The sequence below is a fragment of the Malaclemys terrapin genome, chromosome 4 (genome assembly GCF_027887155.1).
Source record: "Malaclemys terrapin pileata isolate rMalTer1 chromosome 4, rMalTer1.hap1, whole genome shotgun sequence".
NCBI lineage: Eukaryota > Metazoa > Chordata > Testudines > Emydidae > Malaclemys > Malaclemys terrapin.
In genome coordinates this window covers 89,761,693-89,788,233 of record NC_071508.1, presented here as the reverse complement: position 1 = coordinate 89,788,233, position 26,541 = coordinate 89,761,693, and the positions used below count along the sequence as shown (strand labels likewise).

The window sequence follows — 26,541 nt, the reverse complement described above, 5'->3', positions numbered from 1 at the left end:
GGTCTATACCAGAAAATTTAAATTGACTTGACTGTGTCGCTCAGGGGTACAAAAAAATCCACACCTCTGAACTATGTAGGTAAGCTAACCTAATCCTCAATGAACAGTGCCAGTTTGACCGAAAAATTCCATCCAGCTACCTACCACCTCTCAGGGAGGTGGACAACTTACGCCCATGGGAGAACCCCTCCTATCAGCGTAAGTAATGTCTACACTGAAGTGCTATAGCGGCGCATCTGCAGCAGTGCAGCTGTAACGTTTCAATTGTAGACAAGCCCTTGGGCTGCTATATCACTTAAGCATTTTTGAAATTTTTTCCAGGGATCACCATTTTTCGGAACAGAGGCCTTTAGAGACGAGAAGAGATCGTACAATGTGTTTGAACCCTCAGTTCACAAAGGAAAAGTATACTAATACTTTAATTTCTTTTATGTATTTCCTTATAGTGAGACCACACGACTGAAAAATCAAGTAGCAATCTCTGTACCTAAAACACCAGCTGATTGTTCTAGAACACAGAATACTTTCTGTTCTAAATAAATATTTATATTTTCTTACTATAATAATGAAAAATTCAAAGGGTATTTTTCTGGAAATGATCTTAGCGTAAAGCTCAAAAGCGAAGATAACAAACCTTTAGTGTTTTTCGCACTGTACCCCGATATCCTGGCCATGACAATCTCCAACCACCTAGCCAGGGTCAGAATTTGAGCTACTGCCTCTGAATCCTCACTGAGAGTAGAAATAAAAACCAGTGGTTACGTTAAAACATAGGTAAGCAGATGACCTGAAGCCTAATCTTTGAAAAACATATAGCACATCTCTGTGACAAAGAACAAGTTCAGAGTTAGCATTTACACAACTATTTAGATACCCTAAGCAAACATTAACTAAACTTTAGAATTTATATTAAGTACTAGAAATACTTTCTCATTGGTAAGAAACCTAAGTGGTCTATGGTATTAGACATTTTTTCCAAGAATAGATTTTGGAAGCCAGAACAGACAACAAGGTGGGCGATCAGTAAGGATTTAAGCAGCCTCATATAGCAGTTGGAAAGATTATTCAAAACTTTCCATCAGAGTTGGCTCCCCTACAAGCACTAGACAACTTTTATTCTTAGAATCATGAAATAGACTGTCCCTGGAGTTCACCTGTTTATCTTTTGAGTCTGCAAAGGAATAATGGGAATCACAGTGTTGCACAGAGACTTGCAGAGTGGGCAGAGGTACTCTCCATTCTCTAAGTCAAAAATCTGTTCAACATGAAGACGCTGTCGAGAATTCAGTTGCATGGCTTCAAAGTACCTGCAACATTAAAAAGAAAAATCAGCTAGCAAGGAGACTGGCCTCTGTGCAACACAGAAACAAGAATTTAAAGAGCAAAATGGTATGTCTCGTGTGTACTTCTCTATGCCAACAACCAGACTCCTCTTCTGCTACACAACTAATACATAGATGTTCCACACGTTTGGACACCAAAACAAAACTAAATCTTTGAACAGGTATGTGGAACCAGGTAATTTCAGAGCACCTTCCAGACAAGAACAGCAGAGAGCTTTCCTACTTTTAACCTCCATATAAGTGTGTATTTTATTTAATATATTTACACTCAAGCAATTCTGAAATTTGCTACCCCCCAACATTTTAAACTAATGCTACATCATAAAGCACCTCACACATAGACACATATTCCTAGATTAGAAATTTAAAGTTAAGCCATAACATTCAAAGGTAAATATATAAATATCCTATAAATGCTATTTTAACAACAGCTAATAGCACTTCATGGATGAATGTCCATTAGTGACTTATCTGTTGTAAGGATCCAGTCTCACCACCAGATATAAAAATATATCCTTGTTTTTGATGAAGTAAAATGGAAGTGGATAATTTAGATTATATTTCAAAGATATCCTTACAGAAAATTCACCTTGGATAGACACAGAACTGTGGTAAAAGTAAATTTAAAAACAAAAAACACATTGAAACCCACATTAAGTATGTGGTCAAAGGAAAGAAAATCAGTTGTTTAATTGAGATAGTTTTCCCAATAAAGGGTGGGTGCAGATTACTTTTCTCTCTCTCTCTCTCTCTATATATATATATATGGGAATACTTTGAGACAGTCTATTAAAACAGGAGATGGTATAATAAGCATGCTCTTTTCCAGGTTTCATTGTAAATTTTCTCTATATATGCAGTAAGCCCGCAGATTTCACCCATGGTCTCGATGGCCTGGATACCTTCATTAGTACAGAAAGAACTCAATTTTCAAATCTGTTTGCCTAAAGTTGAGCATCTAAAATCAGCACCTATGTGAAAACCAGATACACAAGCAGCTTACATATGGATGTCTGTCTAACTTTAGGTCTAAATTTAAATTAAAATCTTCTAATTAAATGATGATGAAGAACAATGAAGGAAAAGGCAAGCAAATCTAACAAAGGAAAGATGACAAAGATCTGAAAAAAATGGTCTCAACATACAAAATGTTTATGAAACTACTCTCTACAAAATCAAAACACGTTTTATCTTTCCAAATTATACAACAGGCAGAAGAGTTGCAATAAACGTAAAATGGAAATTCCATAGGTATTCCATACATTCCAAACATAGTTGGTTAGACAAAGTGTATTTTGCAGTATTTTGTCTGCTGTATATATATTCCTTTAAAATGTAAGTGGCAGGCATCCTTTTGAGTAAAACTAATACATTAATATATCAGTTATGTAATAAGCAAACGACTATACTCAAACCTTCTGCAAAATCTAGTATAAGGGAAGAGTCTTCTGTCCTTTTAATCCTATCTACCCACAGAGTAAGTATCAGACGGGTAGCCGTGTTAGTCTGTATCCACAAAAACAACAAGGAGTCCGGTGGCACCTTAAAGACTAACAGATTTATTTGGGCATAAGCTTTCATGGGTAAAAAACCCAGGCATCTGAAGACACATCTGAAGAAGTGGGTTTTTTACCCATGAAAGCTTATGCCCAAGTAAATCTGTTAGTCTTTAAGGTGCCACCCGACTCCACAGAGTAAGTTAACTTTTTCTTAATAAGGGCATGGAAATTGGGTTCCAATGTTGTTCTATTTAGATGTATGTGGATAGGATCTGCCAAGAATAGAAGTCATTCATGTAGAATACTCAAGGAACATTTTTCTGTACGATTTTAGAGTGCTTATTTGTTTTATGCTGATATTTACCATAAAAACATTAAAAATAGTTAAGCACTGAAAGTATAACTAGACTATTTATAGCCAACTGACACATACAAATATAAAAATTAAAAAGCCTCCAAGATTTGTCTGTATCATGTGATATCACAAAGTAACTTATAATAGGGTGATCTAGCTCTTCACATCTTTCGGATACCTCACTGTGATGAAATTTCTAACTTTATTTTTCACAGCTTCAATCAATCTAAGGCTTTTTGTCAATATTTATTTGTGTCTCTTTCTAACCAACATGTTACTCATTGTGATATAAAAGCATTGATAGACAAAAAGCCCTTCATAGTCAAGTCCTTAAGTATTTCAGTCTAGAGGCAATTGCAGTGTCCTGACTTGACAGTTATGATTGGCTGGGGCAGGCCTGCTTTGGTCCTTAAGTGTAGTCAGGCCTGGTCTAGTGACATGCATACATGGTCAAAGATTATGTGCTGTGTAACTCTCCTGGAGATTTATCAGAGTCCCTTGTTGGCTACTTAGGGGCATGATGCAAGTCCCATTCATGAGAGTTGGCTTCTTGCTCTTGACCAGTTTTACCCCACTTAGACTATTTTTTAGGCCAATGGGGACTTGGCTCCTCCTGTTGGTTTTTGAGACTGCTCTTGTACCAGATTTCTTTGATTTTTTCTGGTTGAGTACTTGGACTGGCTGACTTCTTATTTGAACGTCAATATTTTGTATTGTTGTGCTGGTATACTCTTAGAAACTTTAGACACCAATCAGAGATAAAATATGAAAGAGTATTGCAAAGATATCCTCTTACTTCTGCCAGCAGGCTGCATGCATTACATGACCACAGCTTCCTGTATGGGTTCCACATGACAAATCTGGATCCATGAAAAGAGGATCTAATGTATCTGGAAAGACAGAAGGGGAGCAAAAAGATTAAAAGAATACTAGAGTACATTTGGTCAATACAGACAAAAACCCCGCTAAGTTTTCATTTTTCCACAGTAAGCACATTCAAGTTAAAAATTTGGTTTCGCGAGCTTCTTTATAATAATGCCCTGACAGGTGAGCACAAGCAAAACTATGCTGCCACAGTTCCACCCCTTGTTCCATCAAGCCCTATCTTAATGTGAAATTACCAAAGAAAAAAAATGAAATCTGAAAACATCCTTCTCTGTTGAATTATCTTTTGGAAAAAGGCATCAGTATGTTCAATCACTTTATCTGCCTGGGATTTCAGCTGTACTGTCTTTGTTCCAGTATTTGGTGATGGAGGTCAGCAACAGAAGATTCTCCAAATGATCACCTACACTTTCAACAGTAGATATCACCAAGTTGATGTGAAAAAAAGGTTACTAGCCTTCCGTAACTGTTGTTTTTTGAGATGTATTGCTCAAGTCCATTCCAATGTAGTTGTGTGCTAGCCCCGATCACTGCCACCGGAAAATATTTCCCTCAGTGGTATCTGTCGGGTCAGCTCTGGGGCCCCCTGGAGTCACACCTTCATAGCGCTGGTATATAGGGCCCCACTGCCCCCTCTGTTCCTTCTTGCCAGCTAACTTCAACAGAGCGGCAGGCAGGAGGGGGAGGTAACGAGCAACACATTTCGATGAACAGTAGTTACGGAAGGTTAGTAACTATTTTTGTTTCTTCGAGTGCTTGCTCATGTCCATTCCAACGTAGGTGACTCCCAAGCAGTTGCACCAGTGGAAGGTTTGGAGTTCATTGGCATGCTGACTGCAACACCACTCGGCTGAAACCCACATTGTCTCTGGGTTGTCGGGTGATGGTGTAATGCAGTGGTTTTCAACTAGGGGTCCGGGGCTCCCTAGGGGACCACAGGCAGGTTTCATGAGGTCCACCAAGCAGGGCCAGCATTAAAAAGCCAAGGCAGAAAGCTGAAACCCGACTGCATGGGGCTGAAGCCTGCGGCCCTGAGCCCCACTACCCAGGGTTGAAGTCAAAGCCTGAGCAATGTAGCTTTGCAGGTCCCCCTGTGGCATGGGGCCCCAGGCAACTGTCCTGCTTGCTATCCCCCAATGCCAGCCTGGCTTTTATATGCAGAAAACCAGTTATTGTTGCACAAGTGGGCTGTGGATATTTTATAGCATGTTGGGTGGTCTCAAAGAAAAAGGTTGAGAAGGTTGAGTGACTACCACGTTGCCACTCTACAGATGTCCTGAATTGGAACTTGCGCCACAAACGCTTCAGATGATACTTGAGCTCTTGTAAAATGGGCTGTCAAGGGAGGAGCCGCAACCTTCGCTAGGTCGTAGCATGTGTGGATACAAGAAGTGATCCATGATGAAATCTTCTGGGCCAAGACTGGACAGTCTTTCATTCCGTCTGCAACGGCTATGAAGAGCTGAGTGGATTTCAGAAAGGGTTTTGTCCTTTCTATGTAAAATGCTAGTGCATGCTTGGAGTCTCTGTTCCTCCTTGTTAGCATGTGGTTTCGAGTAGAAGACTGGTAGGAAGATATCCTGGTTACTATGGAATTGTGTGATCACCTTTGGCAGGAAGGCTAAGTGTGCATCTTGTTCTTGAAGACGACAGTGTACGGTGGCTCTGAAGTAAGAGCTTGGATCTCTGAGACCTTTCTGGCAGAACTAATGGACCAGAAAGGCCACCTTCCAGGACAGGTAGAGCAAGGAGCACCTTGCCAGCACCAAGTTGAGGTCCCAGGGACAGAGTGGGTGGCATACCTGGAGGTATAGCCGCTTCAACCCTTAAGAAAACGACCACAGATTGCATTCAAGAAGATCGACCAGCCATTCACCCATAGGTAAAAGGCCGAGATTGCAGCTAGGTGAAACCTAATAGATCAGAGGTTCTCTAACTGTGGTTCACAGATGAATGGACCACTTGTGATGATGGGAAAAGGATCTGCTGAGATGATCCACTAACTCGTTCTGCAACCCTGGGAGGTAAGAGGCTTTGAGGTGGATTCAGTGAGCTATGCAGAATTCTCACAAGCAAAGAGCTTCCTGGCATAGGAGAGAGGAGCGCGCTCTGCCCTGTCTATTTATGTAAAATATTGCTGTTGTGTTGTCTGTAAGGATCAACATGCAGTTGCCCTCCAATTGGGGTTGGAATGCGTGGCAGGCTAGGCACACACCCTCAGTTCCCTCACATTGATGTGTAACAACAGCTCTTCCATGAACCACAGGCCCTGAGCGTCCCCAATTGGGCCCTCTCTTACCATCACCTGTAACAAGAGACATTGACAGTTGGGGTCATGGGACTGGGACTCCTGCACATACTGTCCGGGGGTCAAGTCACCAAAGGAAGGTGGAAATCACCGATGGCGGAAGTGAGACCACCCTGTCCAGATCGTGTCGGCTTGGTGCGTAAACAGACACTAACCAAGTCTGGAGAGATCTGAGCCATAGTCTCACGTGATGCCATATGCCCCAGGAACTTTAAGCAGTTCCTTGCTGTAGTGATGGGGTGATTCCTCAGGTGGTCTCTGAGGACCCCCAGAGTTCTGAACTAGTTTTCTGGAAGAAAAGCTCTGGCCTAGGTTGAGTCAAGGATCGCCCCAACAAATTATATTCTTTGAACCTGGGAAAGGATGGATTTCTGCATGTTTATTAATAGTCCCAGATCCTGGAAAGTTGATGGTATTAACTGCACATTTGCCTCCATCTGGGCCTTGGACCGACCTTTGATCAGCCAGTTGTTGAGGTAAGTGCAGACCTGAACCCCTTGTCTTCTCAAGAAGGCTGCAACAACTGCCATGCGCTTCATGAACACCCGAGCGGCCGCTGACAGGCCCAATGGGAGCACCGTAAATTGGTAGTGCATGTGGTTCACAACGAATCATAGGAACCTTCTGTGTCCCCGAAAGATCGCAATATGAAAATATGTATCCTTCAAGTTGAGGGCAGTGTACCAATCCCCTGGATCCAGAGAAGGGATAATGGCGGCCAAGGAGACCATGTGGAACTTCAGTTTCTTCATGAATCTGTTGAGGTTTCGCAGGTCCAGGATCTGTCTGAGATCGCTGTTGGATTTTGGAATTAGGAAGTAACAGGAGCAGAACTTCTGGCCCCTTAGCTCCGATGTAACCTCTTACATGGCACCAACCCTGATGAGCGACCGCACCTCCTGGACCAGAAGTTGCTCATGAGAAGGGTCCCTGAAGAGGGGGAAGGAGGGAAAGTGGGAAAGAGGAGAACAACTGAATTGAAGGGTATATCCCAGTTCTATCATGCAGCACCCAGTGATCTGAGGCAATACGGGCCCATGCCCGACAGAAGTGGGATAACTGGTCCACAAATCTAGGGGAAATCGGATCCACACATTGTCCTGGTATGCCACCCTTGAGCAGCCCATCAAAAGGCCTGTTTAGACCACACCATGTCTCAGGGGTCGGGGGGGGGGGGAAGGGGGAGGCCTGACACTGGGACAGATGATGACTGGCCTCCTCTTATAGCCTCTACTCCTTTTCCTGCTATAGTCTTGTCTCTGCTGTGGCGAGTGGAAGCAGGTCGTCAGTTGGAGCTTATAGTGCTTCCCTGGGGTTCCATATACCGGCTCCTCCAGGATTTCAGAATGGCTCTTCTTGTCTTTCAGAGTCTGTTTGCTCAAAAAAGAGTGACTTGCCTTCAAATGGAACGTCCTGCACAGTCTGCTGCACATCATAGGGTAACCCCGAGGACCGAAGCCATGAGCTTCTGCTCATGACCACAGCTGAAGCCATGGATCAGGTTGCAGAATCTGCCATGTCCAGAACTGCCTGAAGGAATGCTCTTGCCACTGATTTCCTCTCTTCAACTAGGACCGAGAACTCACCCCTGAAGTCCTGCGGCAAAAGCTCCTTGAATTTTGCCACTGCGCTCCAGGAGTTGAAATCATACTGGCCAGGGCCGGCTCTAGGATTTTTGCCACCCAAAGCAAAAACAATTTTGGCCGCCCCCCCACTTCTTTAATTACCCCACCCCTGGCCCCGCCTCAACTCCGCCCCTTCCCCAAATCCCCAGCCCTGCCTCCTCCCCCCAGGCTCTCAAGCCTAGGAGAGAGGGAGGGGGAGAAGCGGCGCCCGCGCCGCGGCCACTCGGAATCTCCCCCCCATCCCAAGTTTGAGAGTCTGGGAGAGAGGGGGAGACCCCTAGCCGCTGCTCCCCCTCCCTCCCAGGCTTGAGAGCCTGGGAGGGAGGGCGAGTAGCGGCGCGCGAATCAGCTGTTTCGCGCGCCGTGGCAGCAGCAGCGGAGGTGAGCTAGGGCGGCCGGGGCACATTTTTAGGGGCAGCATTCTGGCGCCGGCCATGCCGCCCCTAAAAATGTGCCGCCCCAAGCACCAGCTTGTTTTGCTGGGGCCTAGAGCCGGCCCTGATACTGGCTCAGGAGCGTTCGCTCGTTTGCCATCCTGAACTGGAGGCCGCCAGTTGAGTACACCTTCCTGTCAAAAAGGTCTAGTTTTTTGGCATCTTAGGCCTTAGGAGTCAGCCTTTGCTGCTCCTGATCATTTTCCGCTGAAACAACTGAGCCAAGTGGTGGTGGGGAAAATGTGTGGACATAAATTCATACCCCTTGGGAGGAACAGAATACTTTTTCTTCATCCTCTTTGCAGTAGGTTGGAGGGACACAGGGGTCTGCCATAAGGCCTTGATGGGATCCAAAATGGCATCGTTCATAGGCAGAGCCACCCATGATGGCCCTGAAGCTGCTAAGATGTCCACCCGGGCGTGGAAGGATAGTAGGATCTCCTCCACCTGGATACCCAGGTTCTGGGCTACCCTCTTGAGGAGCTCCCAGTGCGTCCTGTAATCATCCTGGGAAGGTGCTATACCTTTTTTCCACCATTGTCTCGTTGGGAGAGGAGGAAGAGGAGTAAGGAGCCTTGTTCCTCAGCCTCTGCACCAGCTAAATCCTTTGGTGCTGGATCTTGCAGTTTGGTACCGGGTTTGGTATCGAGGCCTGGTCCCTGCTCCAAGGTAGGTGGTGCAAGAGCTCTTGACTCCAATGCAATGGAGTAGGACCTCCTTGAGTGTAGACCCTGGACAGGCTGAAAAGCCCAGGAATTCCAGAATGGCCACTGTAGTGGCATTTGCCACTGCCCCAGTGGCCAGACTGTTGGTGGGATGCCCTAGTTCATCTCAGCCATTGGGTATCGCTACGGCTAAGATTATGTCATGGAGGTTGTGGAAGTCACGGAATCTGTGACTGAAAGATTCCAATGTTTGGGCTATTCTTGTTGTGTTTATGTTAATAAACTTGAATAAGCGGGATTTGTACAGATGACTGGTTGTGGTTTATAACAAGACAGGGACAGCTAATTAAAAATCAATTTCTACAGTTGGATCAATATACAAGAGAAATAGCCACTCATTTTGTATCTTCATAGCTAGAATACATGCTCTTCAGTTTAAGGAACAAAACTCAACTGCTTCAGCAAATTTGGAAGATTAATCTGTACCGTTTTATTTACTCAAAGTAGGAGTCATGTACACATGGAATTCATCTTTGTTTTACAAGGGAGAATGGCAGTAAATTCTCCTCCACAGCTGATTTTTAGTTTTATGGCAAGGATTTTAAGCCCATCTAAAATACATGACTAAAATTCTTAACTAACTTTTCATTAAAAAAAGTAACTATTCAGTAATCTGATTGGCTGAAAGTGTTAATTAAACATCACTGAAGTGAGTTCTAAGAAGAGAACAGCAACAGCTGATATTCTTAGCTGAAGAGATACACCTACCACCTGAGAGTTCAAGAGTTTTCCCCCTGTGCTGAGTTAAGGCAGTGGATTTCTGGACACAAGCTGATAATACCATCGCAGCACTCTCCAGCCTCACTTCCTGCTCCTCCTGACATAGAATACAGGTCAACACTTCCTTTTCAGTAATAGATGGACCTCGCTTGGGTCCCAAGACAATTCTGGAAGAATCAATGGCCAAAGGTATGCTGTAAGAACATCAAAGACAAAGATCAACAAACAATTAGCAGGCTCCCTGTAAAGAAATAAAGCTCCTCTTGAAGGCATCTAAAACTACAATTTACTGCTTTTATTTAACAGTAAAGTTACTGCAAAAACCCTTACATAAACGTACCAGAATCGCTTCAGTCTCCACTAAATGCAACCATCTTTAAGATGGAATATGGCAGTTATCTATTATGGTATACTGAAATAAATCCCATTTATTGTTTGATGATGCCACACATTTACTTCCATTTTTCAGGCAAGATGTAATGAGAAATAGTTAAGAGGGTGCTTCCTTGCATTTACATGTTTGAGGATGTCTTACAGAACACTTGAATTTTTAAATGACAAAGCAGGCAGAAATTACTGCATTGGTTTTTGGTCATTCATCTGAGTTATCTTGTTCTCTGCCTTTTATCTTATGCACCCTCTTTTTCACAAATCATACATTAGGCCAGGTCTACAGTAGGACTGCTTTGTCAATATAGCTATGCTGGTAATAGTATAAAAGTGCTCCTGGTCTGGACACAGCTTATGCTGGCAAAATTGTATTTTTACTTGCATAATTTATTCCAGGCCCTCCTCCCCAAGCAAAATAAGCTACATTGGCTAACACATAGTTTTGACTGTTTAACTGCCTCTACAGCAGAAACTTTCGCCAACACAGCTATATCAGACATAAATTATGTCTCATTACAACCCAGATTGACAAATTTTGTAGTGCAAACTTGGAGCACTCTTTCTCTCTCTGTCTCGCACATGCACAGTCACCATTGCTCTTACTCAAGCCTGACAATTCTACTACTAGCATCAACTAGATACAGTCACTCATGGATGACAGGAGACGCTTCCATTGTGATTGAATCTGAATTTCAGTCCCCTGAATCGGAGCACATTTTGTTCCCACTAGACCAGCTTTAAAATAATAAAACAAAAACCCCACACTTCACATGACTAAAATTTAGCAGATAGACTATAACGTAACCAGATAGCCAAGAGAACATAGGGACTAAAAGAGATGGATAAGTACGAAGTCTTCATTATAAATACTACAAAATGAGGAACAAAGGATTACTACCCTGTGCAGTAAAAGCAGGATTTGCCATACTGGGTCAGATCATTAGTCCATCAAATTCAGAAACTAATGTGGCCAGTATCTGATGCTTCAAAGGAAGGCAAAAGAAATCCACAATGCACCTAGGCAAATAAATGCTGTACAAGAGGACTTTTTTCCTGAACCTTATAGTGATCAGTCTGTGCACTACAGCACAGGATTTGAGTATCTCTATCCTGTGATGTGTAATTACATGTGATTGCTGATCATAACATTATCCAGCCATTTAAAATAGGACTTTTTTTTTTTTTTAAGTCTATTTCTTTTCCTTCTACAATTATAAAGAGACCAAACAATTCTAGGGATTAATGACGTACAAAATCACATTGGGTTATGAGTGCAATAAGTTATTTTTTTCCAACTTAACTTTCAAAAATACCGGCTTCTGGGCAGGACCTTGTATGTTAAGATTCTGCTGAATTAAACACTCAAATTAGGTCTTCAAAAAGGAAAGCCCATTATCACCTAAACTATAGTAATATCAATTAGGGGTGTTTTATAATGAAGTCATTGTTTTCTGAAATGTTAGGTAACATATCTTTTACCTGAAGAATATATTTCCATAGTTCATCTTATGTAGCAAGCAGGTCTGGTGTCTGCCTAACTGATTTGGCCTTCTGACATTAGTATTTAGCTGCTAATTTACACAGGATTCTCTAATCCAGGGCATTGAAAAATGTAAGTAGTAAGAGATACAGGGTTATTGATTGGGATGATGCACTTTATCCATCAATTGTACTATTAAACCTTATGTAGCTATAACCACTTATTAGGAAATTAATTTTTTCATCAGAACTCTGGATATCTGTCTCGTCTCACCTCTCCTCCTCCATAACAGAGTCCTCTCTTCCCTGTGTCTCTTGTGTGTGTTCATACAGGAGTTTATGAGTTTCAATGAAATTCCTCTGTAAAGCAGACATCTGGGCCATTATCTTCTGGCGATGCAGCCTGGCAGCTTCTGCCTTCCTCTTTCGTTCAGCCTTCTCTTTGTCTTGAGTGCTCGGAGTCTTATTAGGAAACAGTAGTAAAAATTATAGATTAAGAAGAACAACTAAAAAAATACCAAGTAGTATTCTCAAAAGTAGAATTCTAATTGCTCCCATCAAATTTCCCAATAAACTGTGCATCCCATGATGGTAAAACAAAACACAACAAACAAAACCCCAAAACAATCTAAAAGTTGTAAAACAAATCTTAAAAGCTGATTAGGCTCTCAAGGCATTAGTAGAACATGTCTATGAATTCAAAAATACGGAAAGTTTTAATTAAAACATCTGAAACACCGGTCATCCTTTATTTACTTAAGACCCCAATTCAAAATTACACAATACCCTTGCAAAAGATGAAGTCATCAAAATAACCTGACTTCTACAGTGTAATCTAAGCAGCCCAATTCTTGTTCACCCTTTTACCAGCGTTAGCCAAATGTTGAGTAGATCTTACAGTTTATCAAGTCAGAGCTACATTTTGATGGTCTGAAACAGATTAGAAGATTGACCTGCTGATGGCTTGTGTAAATTTTACAGCTGTTTTTAAGCGGACCCGTATTTCTCAGCATTGGACAAATACACCACAAAACCAATGATATTTTCATCCTCTGGACAGATGACTTAAGCTCCCTCACAAATTTCAACAACCACGACCCGTCCATTAAACTCTCTCTTGAACACTTCCACACGAGCATCAACTTCCTGGACACCACGATCAGCTTCAATAATAGAACCCTACAGACAAAATATATACACAAGAAACCCATATATCGCCACACCTACCTTCACAGATCCAGTAACCATCCCAAAAAATCAGTTATGTACAGCCAGGCACTCTGAGCAGAAAGTCCAGGATATACACCTTAACAGCCTCAAAACCAACTTCACCAAAGAAGGCCAATCCACCAGAGAAGTAGATTGCATCATGGAACAGGCCATCCAAGTATCTCAAGAGAACCTGCTTCAATACAGAAATAAAACTTCCTCCAACTGCACACCCCAGTTATCACTTGCTACCTATAGCGGGGTGGTCACCTGCTCCTGCCTGGGAAGGGTTAAAGCCAGCCCTGCAGAGGGCTGGGGCTGTGGAAGGAAAGAGCTGGGCTGATTGGGGGAAGCAGCTGCAGCTGGGCCATGCCCCAATCAGAGCCCAGCTGGCCCTATAAAGGCTTGAGCCAGGAGCAAGGAGACACTCACTTTCTGCATTCAGAGAGAGAAGGGCCTGGCTGCAGGGAGCTTGAGACAGGATACCTGAGTGGAGCAGGGCTGGGGAAAGGCAGAGGAGCTGGGGAGCTCCAGCCTGGAAAGCCCAGACGGTGGCCTAGCATTGGGCCAACAGGTACTGGGGGTTGCAGAGGGCAGCCCAGGGGTAGGCAAAGGCAGCAGGTCCAAACCCAACCTTGCCTGTGATGAGTGGCTGACACTGCAGTCTGCCCCAGGGAGTGGGGCTAGATGGTGACTGGCAGTAGCCTTACACTGAGGCGAGGTGGGGTTAGTGGGTGGGGGTTCCCCTGGGAGGGGAGACCCAGAGTGTGTGGGTACTGCCAGGGGGGCAGCACCCAGAGAAAGGGGCACCAAGGTCCTGGGAGGGACATGGGGGCCAGTGACAAGGCGGATCACCGGCGTGCAGAGGGTGCTCCAGGCTGGAAATCGAGCTAATTCCCTGAGAGACCAGTTGGAGGTGCCACAGGGGTGAGTCTGACCCCTTATATTACCCTACACTGAAACCCATATGGGATATCAAACAACTACAACCCAAACTCAATAGGGACCCCATAATGAAAGAAATCTTCACCTCTTCTAGCCTTCAAACAACCTCCTGCCCCAACCTCTCCAAGTTCATCATTAGAAGCAAGCTCCCCAGAGACCAGGACACCAACTCAAAGCAGCAGACATTGCCAGAATAGATGCAAAACCTGCAGATATATCTCCACTACAATGATCAAACACCTTCCAAGATCCATGAGTCCTACACAAGCCTATCACAACATGAGATTTATGTCATCCTTTGCCCTAAATGCCCCAATTACAACTATGTAGGTGAAACCAGACAAGCACTATGATCTTGAATGAACTTTCATTCTACATCTGAGATATCAGTCCTCATCCTCAAAGAAAACCTGCACAATACTTTCAAAAGACGAGCCTGGGAGCTTAAATTCATAACCTTGCTAGACACTAAAAATTATCAACTGAAGAGAGAGACTGGACTTATAGCTTATTACAACAATCCATAACCCACTAACAAACCCCCAGCTGCTTCCCCCTGCCCCTCTTTACCTCCCTATGATGGGAGGGGTTTCAGCGGGCCACTTCAGCTTGAATGGTCCCTTGAAATATGTGTTAACTACTATGCTAAGTAAACTGTTCCACCTTGTATTTAGCTGTGCTACTCTGAGTATATTTTCCAGACCTGAAGAAAAGTTCTGCGTAAGCTTGAAAGCTTCTTTCTCCCACCAACAAAAGTTGGTCCAATAAAAGATACTACCTCACCCACCTTGTCTTTCTAATATCCTGGGACCAATACGGCTACAACACTGCATAAATCATAAACCATGCACCATCCCGTACATCTCCACCTATGGCCCAAGGAAGCACACATTAAATATTTACCAAATTCCAACTAAATGTTGGCATGTAGTAGAGTTAGTGGTTAGAGGAAAGAGATTTCTTCTTGTTCTTTTGCAGTTGTTGTACTGTAACAAATTCTCTATGGAAACCTTGTAGCTATCATTATCAGGGTGAAACAAGTGCACAGTAAGCACCTACTTTTCAAACTTGCATATCTAACTTTGGATTTAATTACTTAAACCACAGAATCATAGAACTGGAAGGAACCTCGAGGAGTCCTCTTGTCCAGCCCACTGGGCTGATGCAGGACTGAGTATACTAGGCCATCCCTGATAGGCATTTGTCTAACCAGTTCTTAAAAACCTCCAAAGATAGGTTGTGAAATCTCCATCTCAGTACTTAACTGTCCTTGTACCGTAGTTAGAAAGTTTTTCCTAATATCTAATCTAAATCTCCCCTGCTATAGCTTAAGCCCATTACTTCTTGTCTTACCTTCAGTGGACACGGAGAACAATCACTCTCCTCTTTATAATGAATTTGAACTGTTTTCAGGTCCCCTCTCAGTCTTCTTTTCTCAAGACTAAATATACTGATTTTTTTAACCATTCATCATAGGTCAGGTTTTCTAAACCTTTAATCTTTTTTATTAATCTTTTGGGATTTCTCCAATTTGTCCACATCTTTCTTAAAGTGTGGCGCCCAAACCTGGGCACAATACTCCAGCTGAGGCCTCACCAGTGCTGAATAGAGCAGGACAATTATCCCTCATTTTTCTGACAACACTCCTGTTAATATACCCCAGAATACCAGTTTAAGACATTATATCATCACTTAATGCCTAAAACTGGTATTTAGATGCTCAAATATGGATTTAGGTACCTACATTTAAGCACTTATGTTTGAAAATTGGTCCTTAAAACTGTAAATACAAATGTCTCCCTGTGGAACATTTCTTCAGTTCCTTCCCTGTTTGTTATTACCTCATCGCCTTTTGTAGTTTCTGATCCTGATGTAGTTGCTGCTGTTGCTAAACTTGATTTTTCTCTCAATCGTTTCACTGTGTCAAACATCTGGGAATAGAGATTTAGGTGTTAAGAGAATATAAAATGTGACTGGATTGTGCATGCCGTATAACTGAACCTAAGGGCTGTTAAAAGGTTAAACATTTTTTGAGAATTTCACGTTAATAAAAATGTACTTGGAGCTATCAAAGTATGGAAAGCCTCTACTGAGTCAGTGCAAGTTTTTCCACAATACCAAAGTGCCTCCAACCCCACAACTGGAAAGAGCACCTCTAGATGTGAGAGCGTAGTTCAGTTTCTCTGGTCTATTCAGTCCTTAGCCATTGTGAAAACTACTAACAAGGATGCTAATTAGTAGAAATTAGTGTGATGTTCTGTCATAAGAATCTCTATTCACTAAGAAATGATCTCCAATGCTAAATCATTTCATACAGGCTACTAAAGGGACATCAGGTGGTAATAATGTTCAGTACTACTGTCCAGCACATTCTTTAAACTAGCAAACCCAGAGGTGAAAGGCTCTCTAACCCATGACAAATTTCTTAAGACAACCTCTTCCCTAATCCTCATCTTGCACAGTAATCTTAGGCCTTGGCTACACTTGGGAATTCCCAGCGCTGCCACAGCAGCTCTGTGAAGCGCAAGTGTAGCGCGCCGCCAGCGCTGTGAGAGCTCTCTCGCAGCGTTGTATGTACTCCACCTCTCCGAGGGGAGTAGCGTGCAGCGCTGTGAGCGAGCGTGCAGCGCTGCAGGCGCTGATTACACTGGTGCTTTACAGTGCTGCACTCGCTGCACTCGGGGGGAGGGGGGGCATTTTCACACCCCTGAGCGCAGCAAGTTGCATCGCTGTACAGCGCCAGTGTAGCCAAGGTCTCAGTTATTCAGTTTTAGAGAATTAGCCTCAACTTTAAATATCAACACTATGCTTCTGAAACACTATCAAAAGAATCATTTGATAGACGTCCTCAGCACACCTTAATATTAAACCTCTTTTCCCTTTATGAAACTTGATGCATATTTCTTCTTGCTACTCAGTTTCATAAAAAGAATACCAGCTGCTTCCTTTTTGTGGAATGTCAGGTTAGGTTAATGTTATGTTAAATGAATTTTTATAGCAGGGTTTTTTTTGAGGGGGGGTGGGAGAGGGGGAATTACATCTTCAATTTCACATATTCCTAACTTGGAGACATTCGTCTTTTGTCTAACAATTTCAGAGACTGACATTTGACTGAAGGTGAATTAGACAACACTAAAACAACAACAAAAATCTACAGTTGGAAATTGCCTCTGAACTGCAGCCTCAGATTTTCCTCTTTTTAAAAAAAATATAGAAAATTAAACGCAAACAAACCCATATATTGATCCAACATCCCATTAAAAAAACAAAAATTGTGAAAGTTAAGGTTGTACTTTTAAGTTTGGATTGGTTGGTCCAACAATTTTCTTATCTTATCAGAAATCCTAAAAAACCTCTAATTTAAACATTTTAAATTTAATTTATACACCATTTAAAAACTTTGTGCTTTTTATAAAGTAATTTTCCACTTTAGCCATTTAATTTGAAGACTGATTCCACGAAGTGTTTAACCCTCTCCAAAAAAAAAAAAAAAAAAAAAAAAAAAAAGATTTTAAACAGACCTTAAAAAACGTTCCAATTTTACTAATACAGACAGATGTGTCACCAAAGCTTCTTTACTTCTCTAATATTTAAAATATCTTGAATAATGAAGTTATAGAAATATAAATACTGAGTTATTTAAGGCAATTGGAAAGTTTTTTTAAAAAGTCACTACTAAATATTATTTAGCTAAAATTTTGACTTCTAAAATTTTAAGTAGTAACCCCCTTCATGCACTCGATTCTGTATTAGCATGTGGTGTACATAAGAAAAAAAAATCATCTCATCTCAGCAACTGAAAAAAATAAGCTTTTCAACGCAGTAGGATACTTAAGAGATCACAGCAGGTGTGAACAGTGTCTACTGCATTAGCTAAAGCAGTCACAAACTTCTTTCTTTTAAAATGCTGAATTGTTAAAGCCAAATCACACTTGGCTTCTGCATTGTTTACCTGCAGTATCCAGTTGATCATATCCTTCTGTGCTTCTAACTGAGGAACTGATTTTAGTTTTTCCAGAAGCATTAGTATGTTCAGAGCATTCAAGGCTGAGCTTCCCATTCCTTCACAAAGAGATGAAGTGTAAATGTGCAAGTTTTCAGAAATACTGGCTAACATTTTTGCTCCTATAAACATGATTTAAAATACTGGCAATACACATAATAGTCACAGTGCTGCCTTAGATTTGTCTCACAATTCTAGACACATGTAGCAAAATCTTTGTTCTACATAGACCAAACACAGCTTACACTTTCATTTAGGTTCCTTCCAAAAGCAGAAGTATAGATAACACAGACCTGACTTTCAGATCTATGCTCTAGTGCTTCTTCCTGTTACTGTAAGTCAAGTTCTACCTAATTTGCTGAAAGCTCATCTTATAGAAGCCCATTTCTGTCAGAACAGGTGATTATAATTCCAGACCTCTTGGTCAAAACTCTGATAGTACTTTGTTGCTAAAAAGTAGTTTTTAAAGAACTAAGAACCACTACCTCCATTTGAACTTTTTTCTTACAGCACATTACAGGAGGAATGAGCAAACTGAATTCTCACAACTTTAAAAAGAGACTATGTCAACCCAATTTTTTTTTTTTCCAAATCCAACAATTTTGAAATACTCCAGCTTCCAACAGAGCACCCTTTGAATAGTAGGCTCTTGAGTTTTAAAAAAAAATTAAGAGGATTTTTTAAAAGAGATTCTCTGTTTCCTTGATGATGTTTATTAGAGACTTTTCAGCAAGAAAGAAGCTGACTAAGGTCAGCACTGATCTGACAAGTTGCTCAGTTCAGGTGAATCCCTGCATTCATACTGAACTCCATTGCCTTTAATGGTGTTCAATGTGGTACAGGAGCAGTTTGCAGGATCACAACGTAATTGATTATGCAGGGGAAAACAATAGAAGTCACTATACAAAATATGCTGTCATATACAAAAATATACTGACAAAGAATTCACCCACTGACATTTTTCAGTACTAGTAATCTTTGGTGAAGTTGTAATTACAGTAGGTATTAAAATTTTCCAAAGAGAAGTGTGATGTTCAATTTGATTATGTCCCTTTAATTTGCTTGACAAACAAAAAGACATGAATGATAAAAAATGGGGATTAAGAGATTGTTCTTTTCAGACTCACTAATATCCCCTTTTACTGCATATTGTTCATAAGTAAGGCTGTGATTCTGTCACGGAGGTCACTGAAGTCATGGATTCCATGACTTTCTGCAACCTTTGTGACTCCACAGCTGCAGTGGCCGGTGCAGCTGACCCTGGACCAGCTGCTCGGATATCCCAAGGCGACTTCTTGGGCCACACCAGTCATGTGGCTGGCCCCAGTGAGCACCTGAGCAGCAGCATTCCCGGGGATGGCCCCGGGGAGTGCCCGAGCATCGGTCCCAGGGACTGCTGGAGCGGGAGGCCTCGGAAGCTGTCAGAAGAGTAGTCCCCAGAGGCCTCGGAGCAGCAGGCCACTGGGGGCAGTCAGCCTCAACAGCTGGAGCAGGGGCCCCCCAAAGCAACAGTGTCCTAGGAGAAGAGATTTAGTCATGGGTATTTATAGTAAAAGTCATGGACAGGTCACAAGCCATGAATTTTTGTTAATTGCCCACGACCTGTTGGGATAAATGAAGGAGGGGTAGCTCCCTTTTATGGACAGCCAGCCAGCCAGTTAGCTACAAAATTCCTGTTAGTAGCTGTTCTCTACTTGCTTTACCTGTAAAGGGTAAAAAATGCCCATAGGTAAAAGGAAGGGAGTGGGCACCTAACCAAAAGAGCCAATGGGAAGACTAGAACTTTTAAAAATTGAAACAAGTCTCCCCTTTTGTCTGTCTGTTGTTCTCCAGAGAGAGGGGACAGAGCAAAAACAGGGCTGGAACTATGCTGTAAAAAGCTTTAAGCAAGGTATGAAAAATCATTAAATTATACCTAGAACTGACTCATTTGAAACCCCAGACACCTAAGTAGATCAGGAAATGTCCAGAAAGACGCAATTAGGTTTATCTCTTTATGGCTTGTGGACTCCTCTGTGCTAACCCCCCCAATTGCTTTTGTTTTGTTTATAACCATTAAGCTGGAACTCAAGAAAACCATTCTTGATGCTCAATTATTATATTTCCTCTTTTAAAACCTAGCAATAGCCTAAGTTCCAGATGTATTTTCTTTCTTTTTGTTTTTAATAAAATTTACTTTTTTTAAGGATTGGGTTTTGTGTCCTAAGAGACTTGTGCATATGTTGTTTAATTAGCTGGTGGCAACAGCTGATTTCCTTTGTTTTCTTTCTCAGCTCTTCCCTGGAGGGGGGGTGAAAGGGTTTGAGGGTACCCCACAGGGAGGAATTCCCAAGTGCGCATTCCTGGGTTCAAAGGGGTTTTTTGCATTTGGGTGATGGCAGCATCTACCCATCTAAGGTCAGAGAGAAGCTGTAACCTTGGGAGTTTAATACAAGCCTGGAGTGGCCAGTATTAATTTTTAGAATCCTTGTGGGCCCCCCCACCTTCTGTACTCAAAGTGCCAGAATGGGGAATCAGCCTTGATACCTGTCCATGACTTTTACTAAAAATACCCATGATTAAATCTTAGCCTTATTCATAAGGTCAGTGTTTTCAAAAGCTTTAAATAAAAGCCACTTCAGTGGCTTGGATTCATATTTCTAATTTTTGATCCATATCATAGGAGGTAATAATGTTTAGCTTGCAAAAGGGACTCTCTCTATTTATCCTTACACAATGTAGTAGCAACTCTACACAAGATAAAAAGAATGGAAGATTAAATATGCAAAGAATTTGGACTCCACCTTCAACCTAAACAGATTTTAGAGTAAGCCAAAGGATCTTCTGGATAGAAATGATAAGGTTTAGAGTCAAGGGAAAGGAGCACAAGAGCACGCTGCATATAGCTTATAAGTGAAGTCTCGCTTTTTTTCCTATTGTCACTAGAGTAATAAAAACCCTTAATTTGGAGACAAATTAAGATCTGTCCAAGTCAAAGGGTACCAAAATGTGTGGTTAGTTTATTTTTTAAACACTGCTCATTCATAGACATTTGTCATTTCTCAAGGAATTCTTATTCACATTTCCCTCTTCTCCTTCACGATAATCCTGTAGTGGAAGGAGGATGCTATGACCCAGGATGCCCTCAATACCAACTGGCAAAAAGGTTACCAGAATATCCTGATTCTGGTATGTACATTCTGGTTCACCAAAGAATATCATGGGAGATCTTAAATGAAAGCCAGAATCACACTGGTAATTAATATCATTGTGAAATGTATGTACAGATACTATGAAAGGAGTTACGAATGTATGCTGAAAATATGTTCCTATAGCTTGTATCAAGGCAGAGTTGACAAACAGATTTACTGTCAGATAAAAGATGTTTATTCACTTTACTCTCTGACACCATGTAAATTAAGCATTTTAAGCCAACATAATGGATGGCCTATTTACATACAAAGTCAACAGGGAAGAAGCAGGACTCAGTAAAAATGGGGGAGGGGGGGGGGAAGGGGAGGAGTTACTGTCCTGAGGACAGACAATGAACTTTGGGGAATATAAGCAGAAGGAAAGGAGACCCTGTTTTCATGAATGAAATAAGGATCACAATCAGACTGGGTTGAAATACTGCAAAAAACATTTGGGGTGAGAAAATTCTTTAAGGCAGGTGGTTAGCCTGCTAAATTAAGTTTAGTTGCTAGAAATAGTTTCATATATAACTTTTTTGTTTTTGTTATCCTTATTCACTAGCTCATGAATCTCAAAACCATTGATAATAAATGTATCATTGTTTTCACTATAAATATATCTCAGTGTTGTGATGTTATACAAGTTGCTGATCCTTAGCTGAATCATTCAAGCTGGTGTGTATACTGTTCCATTGGGGACAGCGGAGCTGGTATTTTTGTGAACATTCAGTGGATAAGGGGCTGGACACTACAAGGGAACACTTCAAAGGGCCTTGGAGACGGTAGTACACCTATAATTCTGCAAGGCAAAGTAAGGGCTGCATAGGCCAGAGGAGACTGGGTAGCTAACAGGTTGGTGAAATCAGGGAATGGACAACCAGTTAAACGCAAGCAAGTCTCTCTTTCACTGGAGGCAAGGGGGTATCAAGGTGACTCACAGTCCTGCATACCCCAAGAACCTAAACAGCAGAGTAATGGAGGCCATTAAGAGGCAAAAAAGCATCCTTTAAAATTTGGAAGTCAAAGCCTAATGAGGAAAATAGAAAGGAGCACAAACTCTGGCAACTAAAATGTAAAAGTATAATGAGGCAGGCCAGCAATGAATTTGAGAAGCAACTTGCTAAAGACACAAAAACTAACCAAAAAAAAAAATTGCTGTAAGTACATCAGAAGCAGAAAGCCTACCAAACAGCCAGTGGGGCCACTAGATAACAAAGGAGCGCTCAAAGAAGACAAGGCTATAGCAGAGAGGCTAAATTAATCCTTTGCATCGGCCTTCACTATGTGGGGGAGATACCCACATCTGAGTTACTTTTTGGGGTGACAAATCTAAAGTACTGTCCTACACTGATGTGTCTACGGAGTAGATTTTAAAACAAACTGATATTACTGTTTAGTTTAAGTCACCAGGACCAGATGGTATCCACCCAAGAGTTCTAAAGGAACTCAAATATGAAATTACAAAACTACTAACTATAGTATGTAACCTATCACTGAAGTCAGCCTCTGTACCAGATGCCTGGAAGGCAACTAATGTATTGTTGGTTTTTAAAAAGGGTTCTAGAGACAATCCTGGCTATTACAGGCTGGAGAGCCTAATTTCAGTAAAAGGCAAAGTGGTAGAAACTATGGTAAAGAATAGAACTATTAAACAGAGATAAACACGATTTGTCGGAGAAGAGTCAACATGGCTTTTGCAAAGGGAAATCATGCCTCACCAATCTATTGCAATTCTTTGAGGGAGTCAACAAGCATGGGGATAAGGATGATCCAGACGATACAGTGTATTTGGACTTTCAGAATGCCTTTGACAAAGGTCCCTCATCAAAGGCTCTTAAGTAAACTAAGAAGATCAAAGAGGGAAGGTCTTGTGGATCAGTAACTGGTTGAAAAATAGAAAACAAAGGGTAAGAATAAATTATCAGTTTTCACAATGGAGAGAGATGAACAGCAGGGTCCCCCAAGGAACTTTATTGGGACCTGTCGTGTTCAAAATATTTATAAATATTCCGGAAAAGAGAGTAAACAGAGAGATCGCAAAGTTTGAAGATAAAAACGTTATTCAAGATAGTTAAGTTCAGACTGTAAGAAGTTACAGAAGGATCTCACAAAATTGGATGACTGGGCAAGAAAATGGTAGATGAAATTCAATGCTGATAAGTGCAAAGTAATGCACATTGGAAAAAATAATCCCATCTATACGCATATAGTGATGGGTTCTAAATTAGCTGTTACCATCTAAGAAAGACATCTCGAAGTCACTGTGGATAGTTCTCTGAAAGTTCCGCTCAATGATCAACAGCAGTCAAAAAGGCTAACAATATGTTAGGAACTATTAGGAAAGGGATAAAAAAAAAAAAATACGATAGAAAATATCATAATACCACTTTATAAATCCCTGGTGCACCCACACATTGAATACTGTGTCCAGTTCTGCTTGCCCCATCTCAAAAAGGATATAATAGAATTGGAGAAGGGCACCAAAGACCATCAAGGCTATGAAATTACTTCCATAAGAGGAGAAACTAAAAGGATTAGGGCTGTTCAGTTTAGGAAAGAGATGATTAAGTGAGGATATGATAGGTCTATAAAATCATGAATGGTCTGGAAAAAGGGGAGAGGGAGAGAGAGGTGTTATTTATTCTTTCCCACAAAACAAAACCCAGGGTCATCTGATGAAATTAACGGGCAGCAGATTTAATTCAAACAAGAGGAAGTACAGTTTTTCACACAATGCACAACTAACCCATGGAACTCATTGCCATGGGATTTCGTGATGGCCAAAACTATAACTGGGTTCAAAACAGAACTGGATAAGATCGTGGAGGACAGGTCAATCAATGGCTTTTAGCCGATATGGTCAGGGTTGCAATCCCATGGTTGAGGTGACCCTAAACCTTTGACAACCAGCAACCGGAAGTGGAAAACAGGGGTGGATCACTCCATAATTGCCATTTTCTGTACCCTCCCCTTGAAGCTCTGGTATGGGCCACTGTTGAGATAGGATACAGGACAATGGTTTGACCCAATATGGCACCTCTTCTGTAACCCTCACAGATGGACACAACTATCTTCAACAAGATGGCACCAATATTACTCTTAGCACCTTCTTTGGGACCCAGCACATCCTGTCCTCACTATGCTTGTCAAGCCGGAGCATAGACATGTAATTCCTGATCTGGCTTCTCTATTGTTGCAAAGCAGAACTCTAGCAATCTCACTTAGTTTCCGAATGCTATGATGTAAATAAAAATAGGATAAATCCTTACTGAACACAATGATTTAACTTTTCTTTTGAAGCTAATATTGTCCTTATAATAAGAAGTTAGCATAATTAATTCCCCGCTTCAGAGGAAGTGAAACGTACTTGATGCTTTGTGATAGAAGTCAAAGGTCACTTCTTCCTCTGGAGCCTTTTCTAGCTGCTGCTTCTCTTCCAGTAAGCCCAGAGAAAGGAGGTGAAGTACCTGTGAAAGATGGAAATGATAAAACTCAATTGCTACCAGAGGGCTGTAAAACTGGACATATTGACAGCAGAATTTAAGGAATATATCACACAGTGCAATAGTGCATGGATCTCAAACAGAAGATTCAATAACCATACACAGAATATACAAGTGTCCTTAACTAGGCATGACCCCTGCTTTTTCCTTGCATTAAGCTTAGTTGATCCTTACATGTTTCACATCAACCATGTACAAGCTTTGCACTTTTGCTGATGAATTGTTCACTCTTAATGAATTAATGTGCCTCAAAGCATTTGCAGTGATGCTCAAACAGTGTCATTAAAACAGTAGGGTTTATTAGTCAACTGAACACAACAGGGGAAGTCCTTAGGTTAGCATAGAGAAAGGAAAGTTAAAGCATTGGCTAAGTCCATTCTGGTTAGCCCACAGCCTGGCAAAGCTGTAGTGAACCCCATTTTTCAAGCTGTCTGACTCCTTCCAGCAACTAATTCTTATCCCCCCACCTCACACCTTCCCATTCCTTTGTTCTCAAGCTGGGGGATAGTGTTCAGCTTCCCTGCTGAGAGGTGGAGAAATCTATCACCCTCGGGTCTCTGATTGCTAGATGTCTCATCCAGGCTCAGACAGCTAGGTGACATTCATATCAATGTCTCTTGGTCTGCCCTGAGAGTAAACAGTCCTTTTCCACACAATGGGTAACAATGCAGCATACAGGGGAAACTGAGGTACACTCACAGGTCATACAAATATTATGGAAAATTCCCACTTCATCACAACATATCAGTGTTACAGAGCCAAGTTATCCCACCTTGCTTCTTTAACAAGCTTGTTTTTACATGCAGTTGTAAGTCAGAAAACCAGGCAACGCAACTGTCTTGAAACAGCTTTCAGAGATGAGACAAGGCAAGACTGTTAAACATGTCAAGTTATGTAACTGCAATACTTATTTTTGCAAAGTGCTTATTACTACTGTAAATACATTTAAAGTTTATAGAGGAGGATGCAGATAATGAGAAACCTTTTGCTGGATCAGTAAAATTTATAAAAACAACCTTTTGGGTCAAAGAGATCCTTTTCTTCCAATTAAAATACTGGTTAACCACATTTATAAGTTTAGAAATATTAACACAATGTGCCTTTAAAATAAAACTATACAATGTACTGGAAATGGTAATACTATAAGAGAGAGAAAGAAAGTAAGATTCTGTTTACCAAGTCTATGCTTATCTACCAAACACCATAAATAACTGACTTTAAAGTGTCATCCAGTGCTATTTAATTAAGGTGTAATGTAGAATGATTTTCAAATCAAGTCTAGTACGTTATGCTAATGTTCAAGAGATATGCAAGATTACAGTTTACTGTAGTGTGCTGCGTCTTTACATATAAACGCACAAGCGAGTGTTTTAGCATCAATAGTTAACCCAAATTAAGGAGGAAAACACTAATGCAATCCATACCATCTGGATCATAGCTTCAGTCCATAAGTGGGTCTCCAGTTGTACTGCCCTTTGAAGGATAGTCCTGAGGATATACATCATGATATCACAGTTCAGAACTTTCACCACATTGCTGAACACTGGGCTGAATTCAGGAGGGGGAGGAGGTGGCAGTGCTAGAAAAGAAGTCACATGCAGGCATATTAATAACTTCCTAATATTTCATAGAATCATAGAATATCAGGGTTGGAAGGGACCTCAGGAGGTCATCTAGTCCAACCCCCTGCTCAAAGCAGGACCAATTTCCAACTAAATCATCCCAGCCAGGGCTTTGTCAAGCCAGGCCTTAAAAACCTCCAAGGAAGGGGATTCCACTACCTCCCTACGTAACGCATTCCAGTGCTTCACCACCCTCCTAGTGAAATAGTGTTTCCTAATATCCAACCTAGACCTCCCCCACTGCCACTTGAGACCATTGCTCCTTGTTCTGTCATCTACCACCACTGAGAACAGCCGAGCTCCATACTCTTTGGAACCCCCCTTCA

The 26,541-nt window shown here is 41.6% G+C and overlaps 1 protein-coding gene across 2 annotated transcripts in view; it reads right to left on the bottom strand.

Annotated features, from left to right (window-relative positions):
* The window catches only part of UBR1 (ubiquitin protein ligase E3 component n-recognin 1), a 134,964-nt gene that overhangs the window by 44,763 nt on the left and 63,660 nt on the right, over window positions 1-26,541 (bottom strand). For both annotated transcript variants that reach the window (XM_054025640.1, XM_054025639.1), the window contains exons 25-33: window positions 26,018-26,172; window positions 24,458-24,557; window positions 17,870-17,979; window positions 15,759-15,848; window positions 12,038-12,225; window positions 9,883-10,088; window positions 3,994-4,087; window positions 1,155-1,307; window positions 635-732 (exon numbers count right to left, since the gene is read on the bottom strand). In XM_054025640.1, the coding sequence (XP_053881615.1) occupies window positions 635-732; window positions 1,155-1,307; window positions 3,994-4,087; window positions 9,883-10,088; window positions 12,038-12,225; window positions 15,759-15,848; window positions 17,870-17,979; window positions 24,458-24,557; window positions 26,018-26,172 (1,194 nt within the window). The remainder of the gene's footprint in view (window positions 1-634; window positions 733-1,154; window positions 1,308-3,993; window positions 4,088-9,882; window positions 10,089-12,037; window positions 12,226-15,758; window positions 15,849-17,869; window positions 17,980-24,457; window positions 24,558-26,017; window positions 26,173-26,541) is intronic.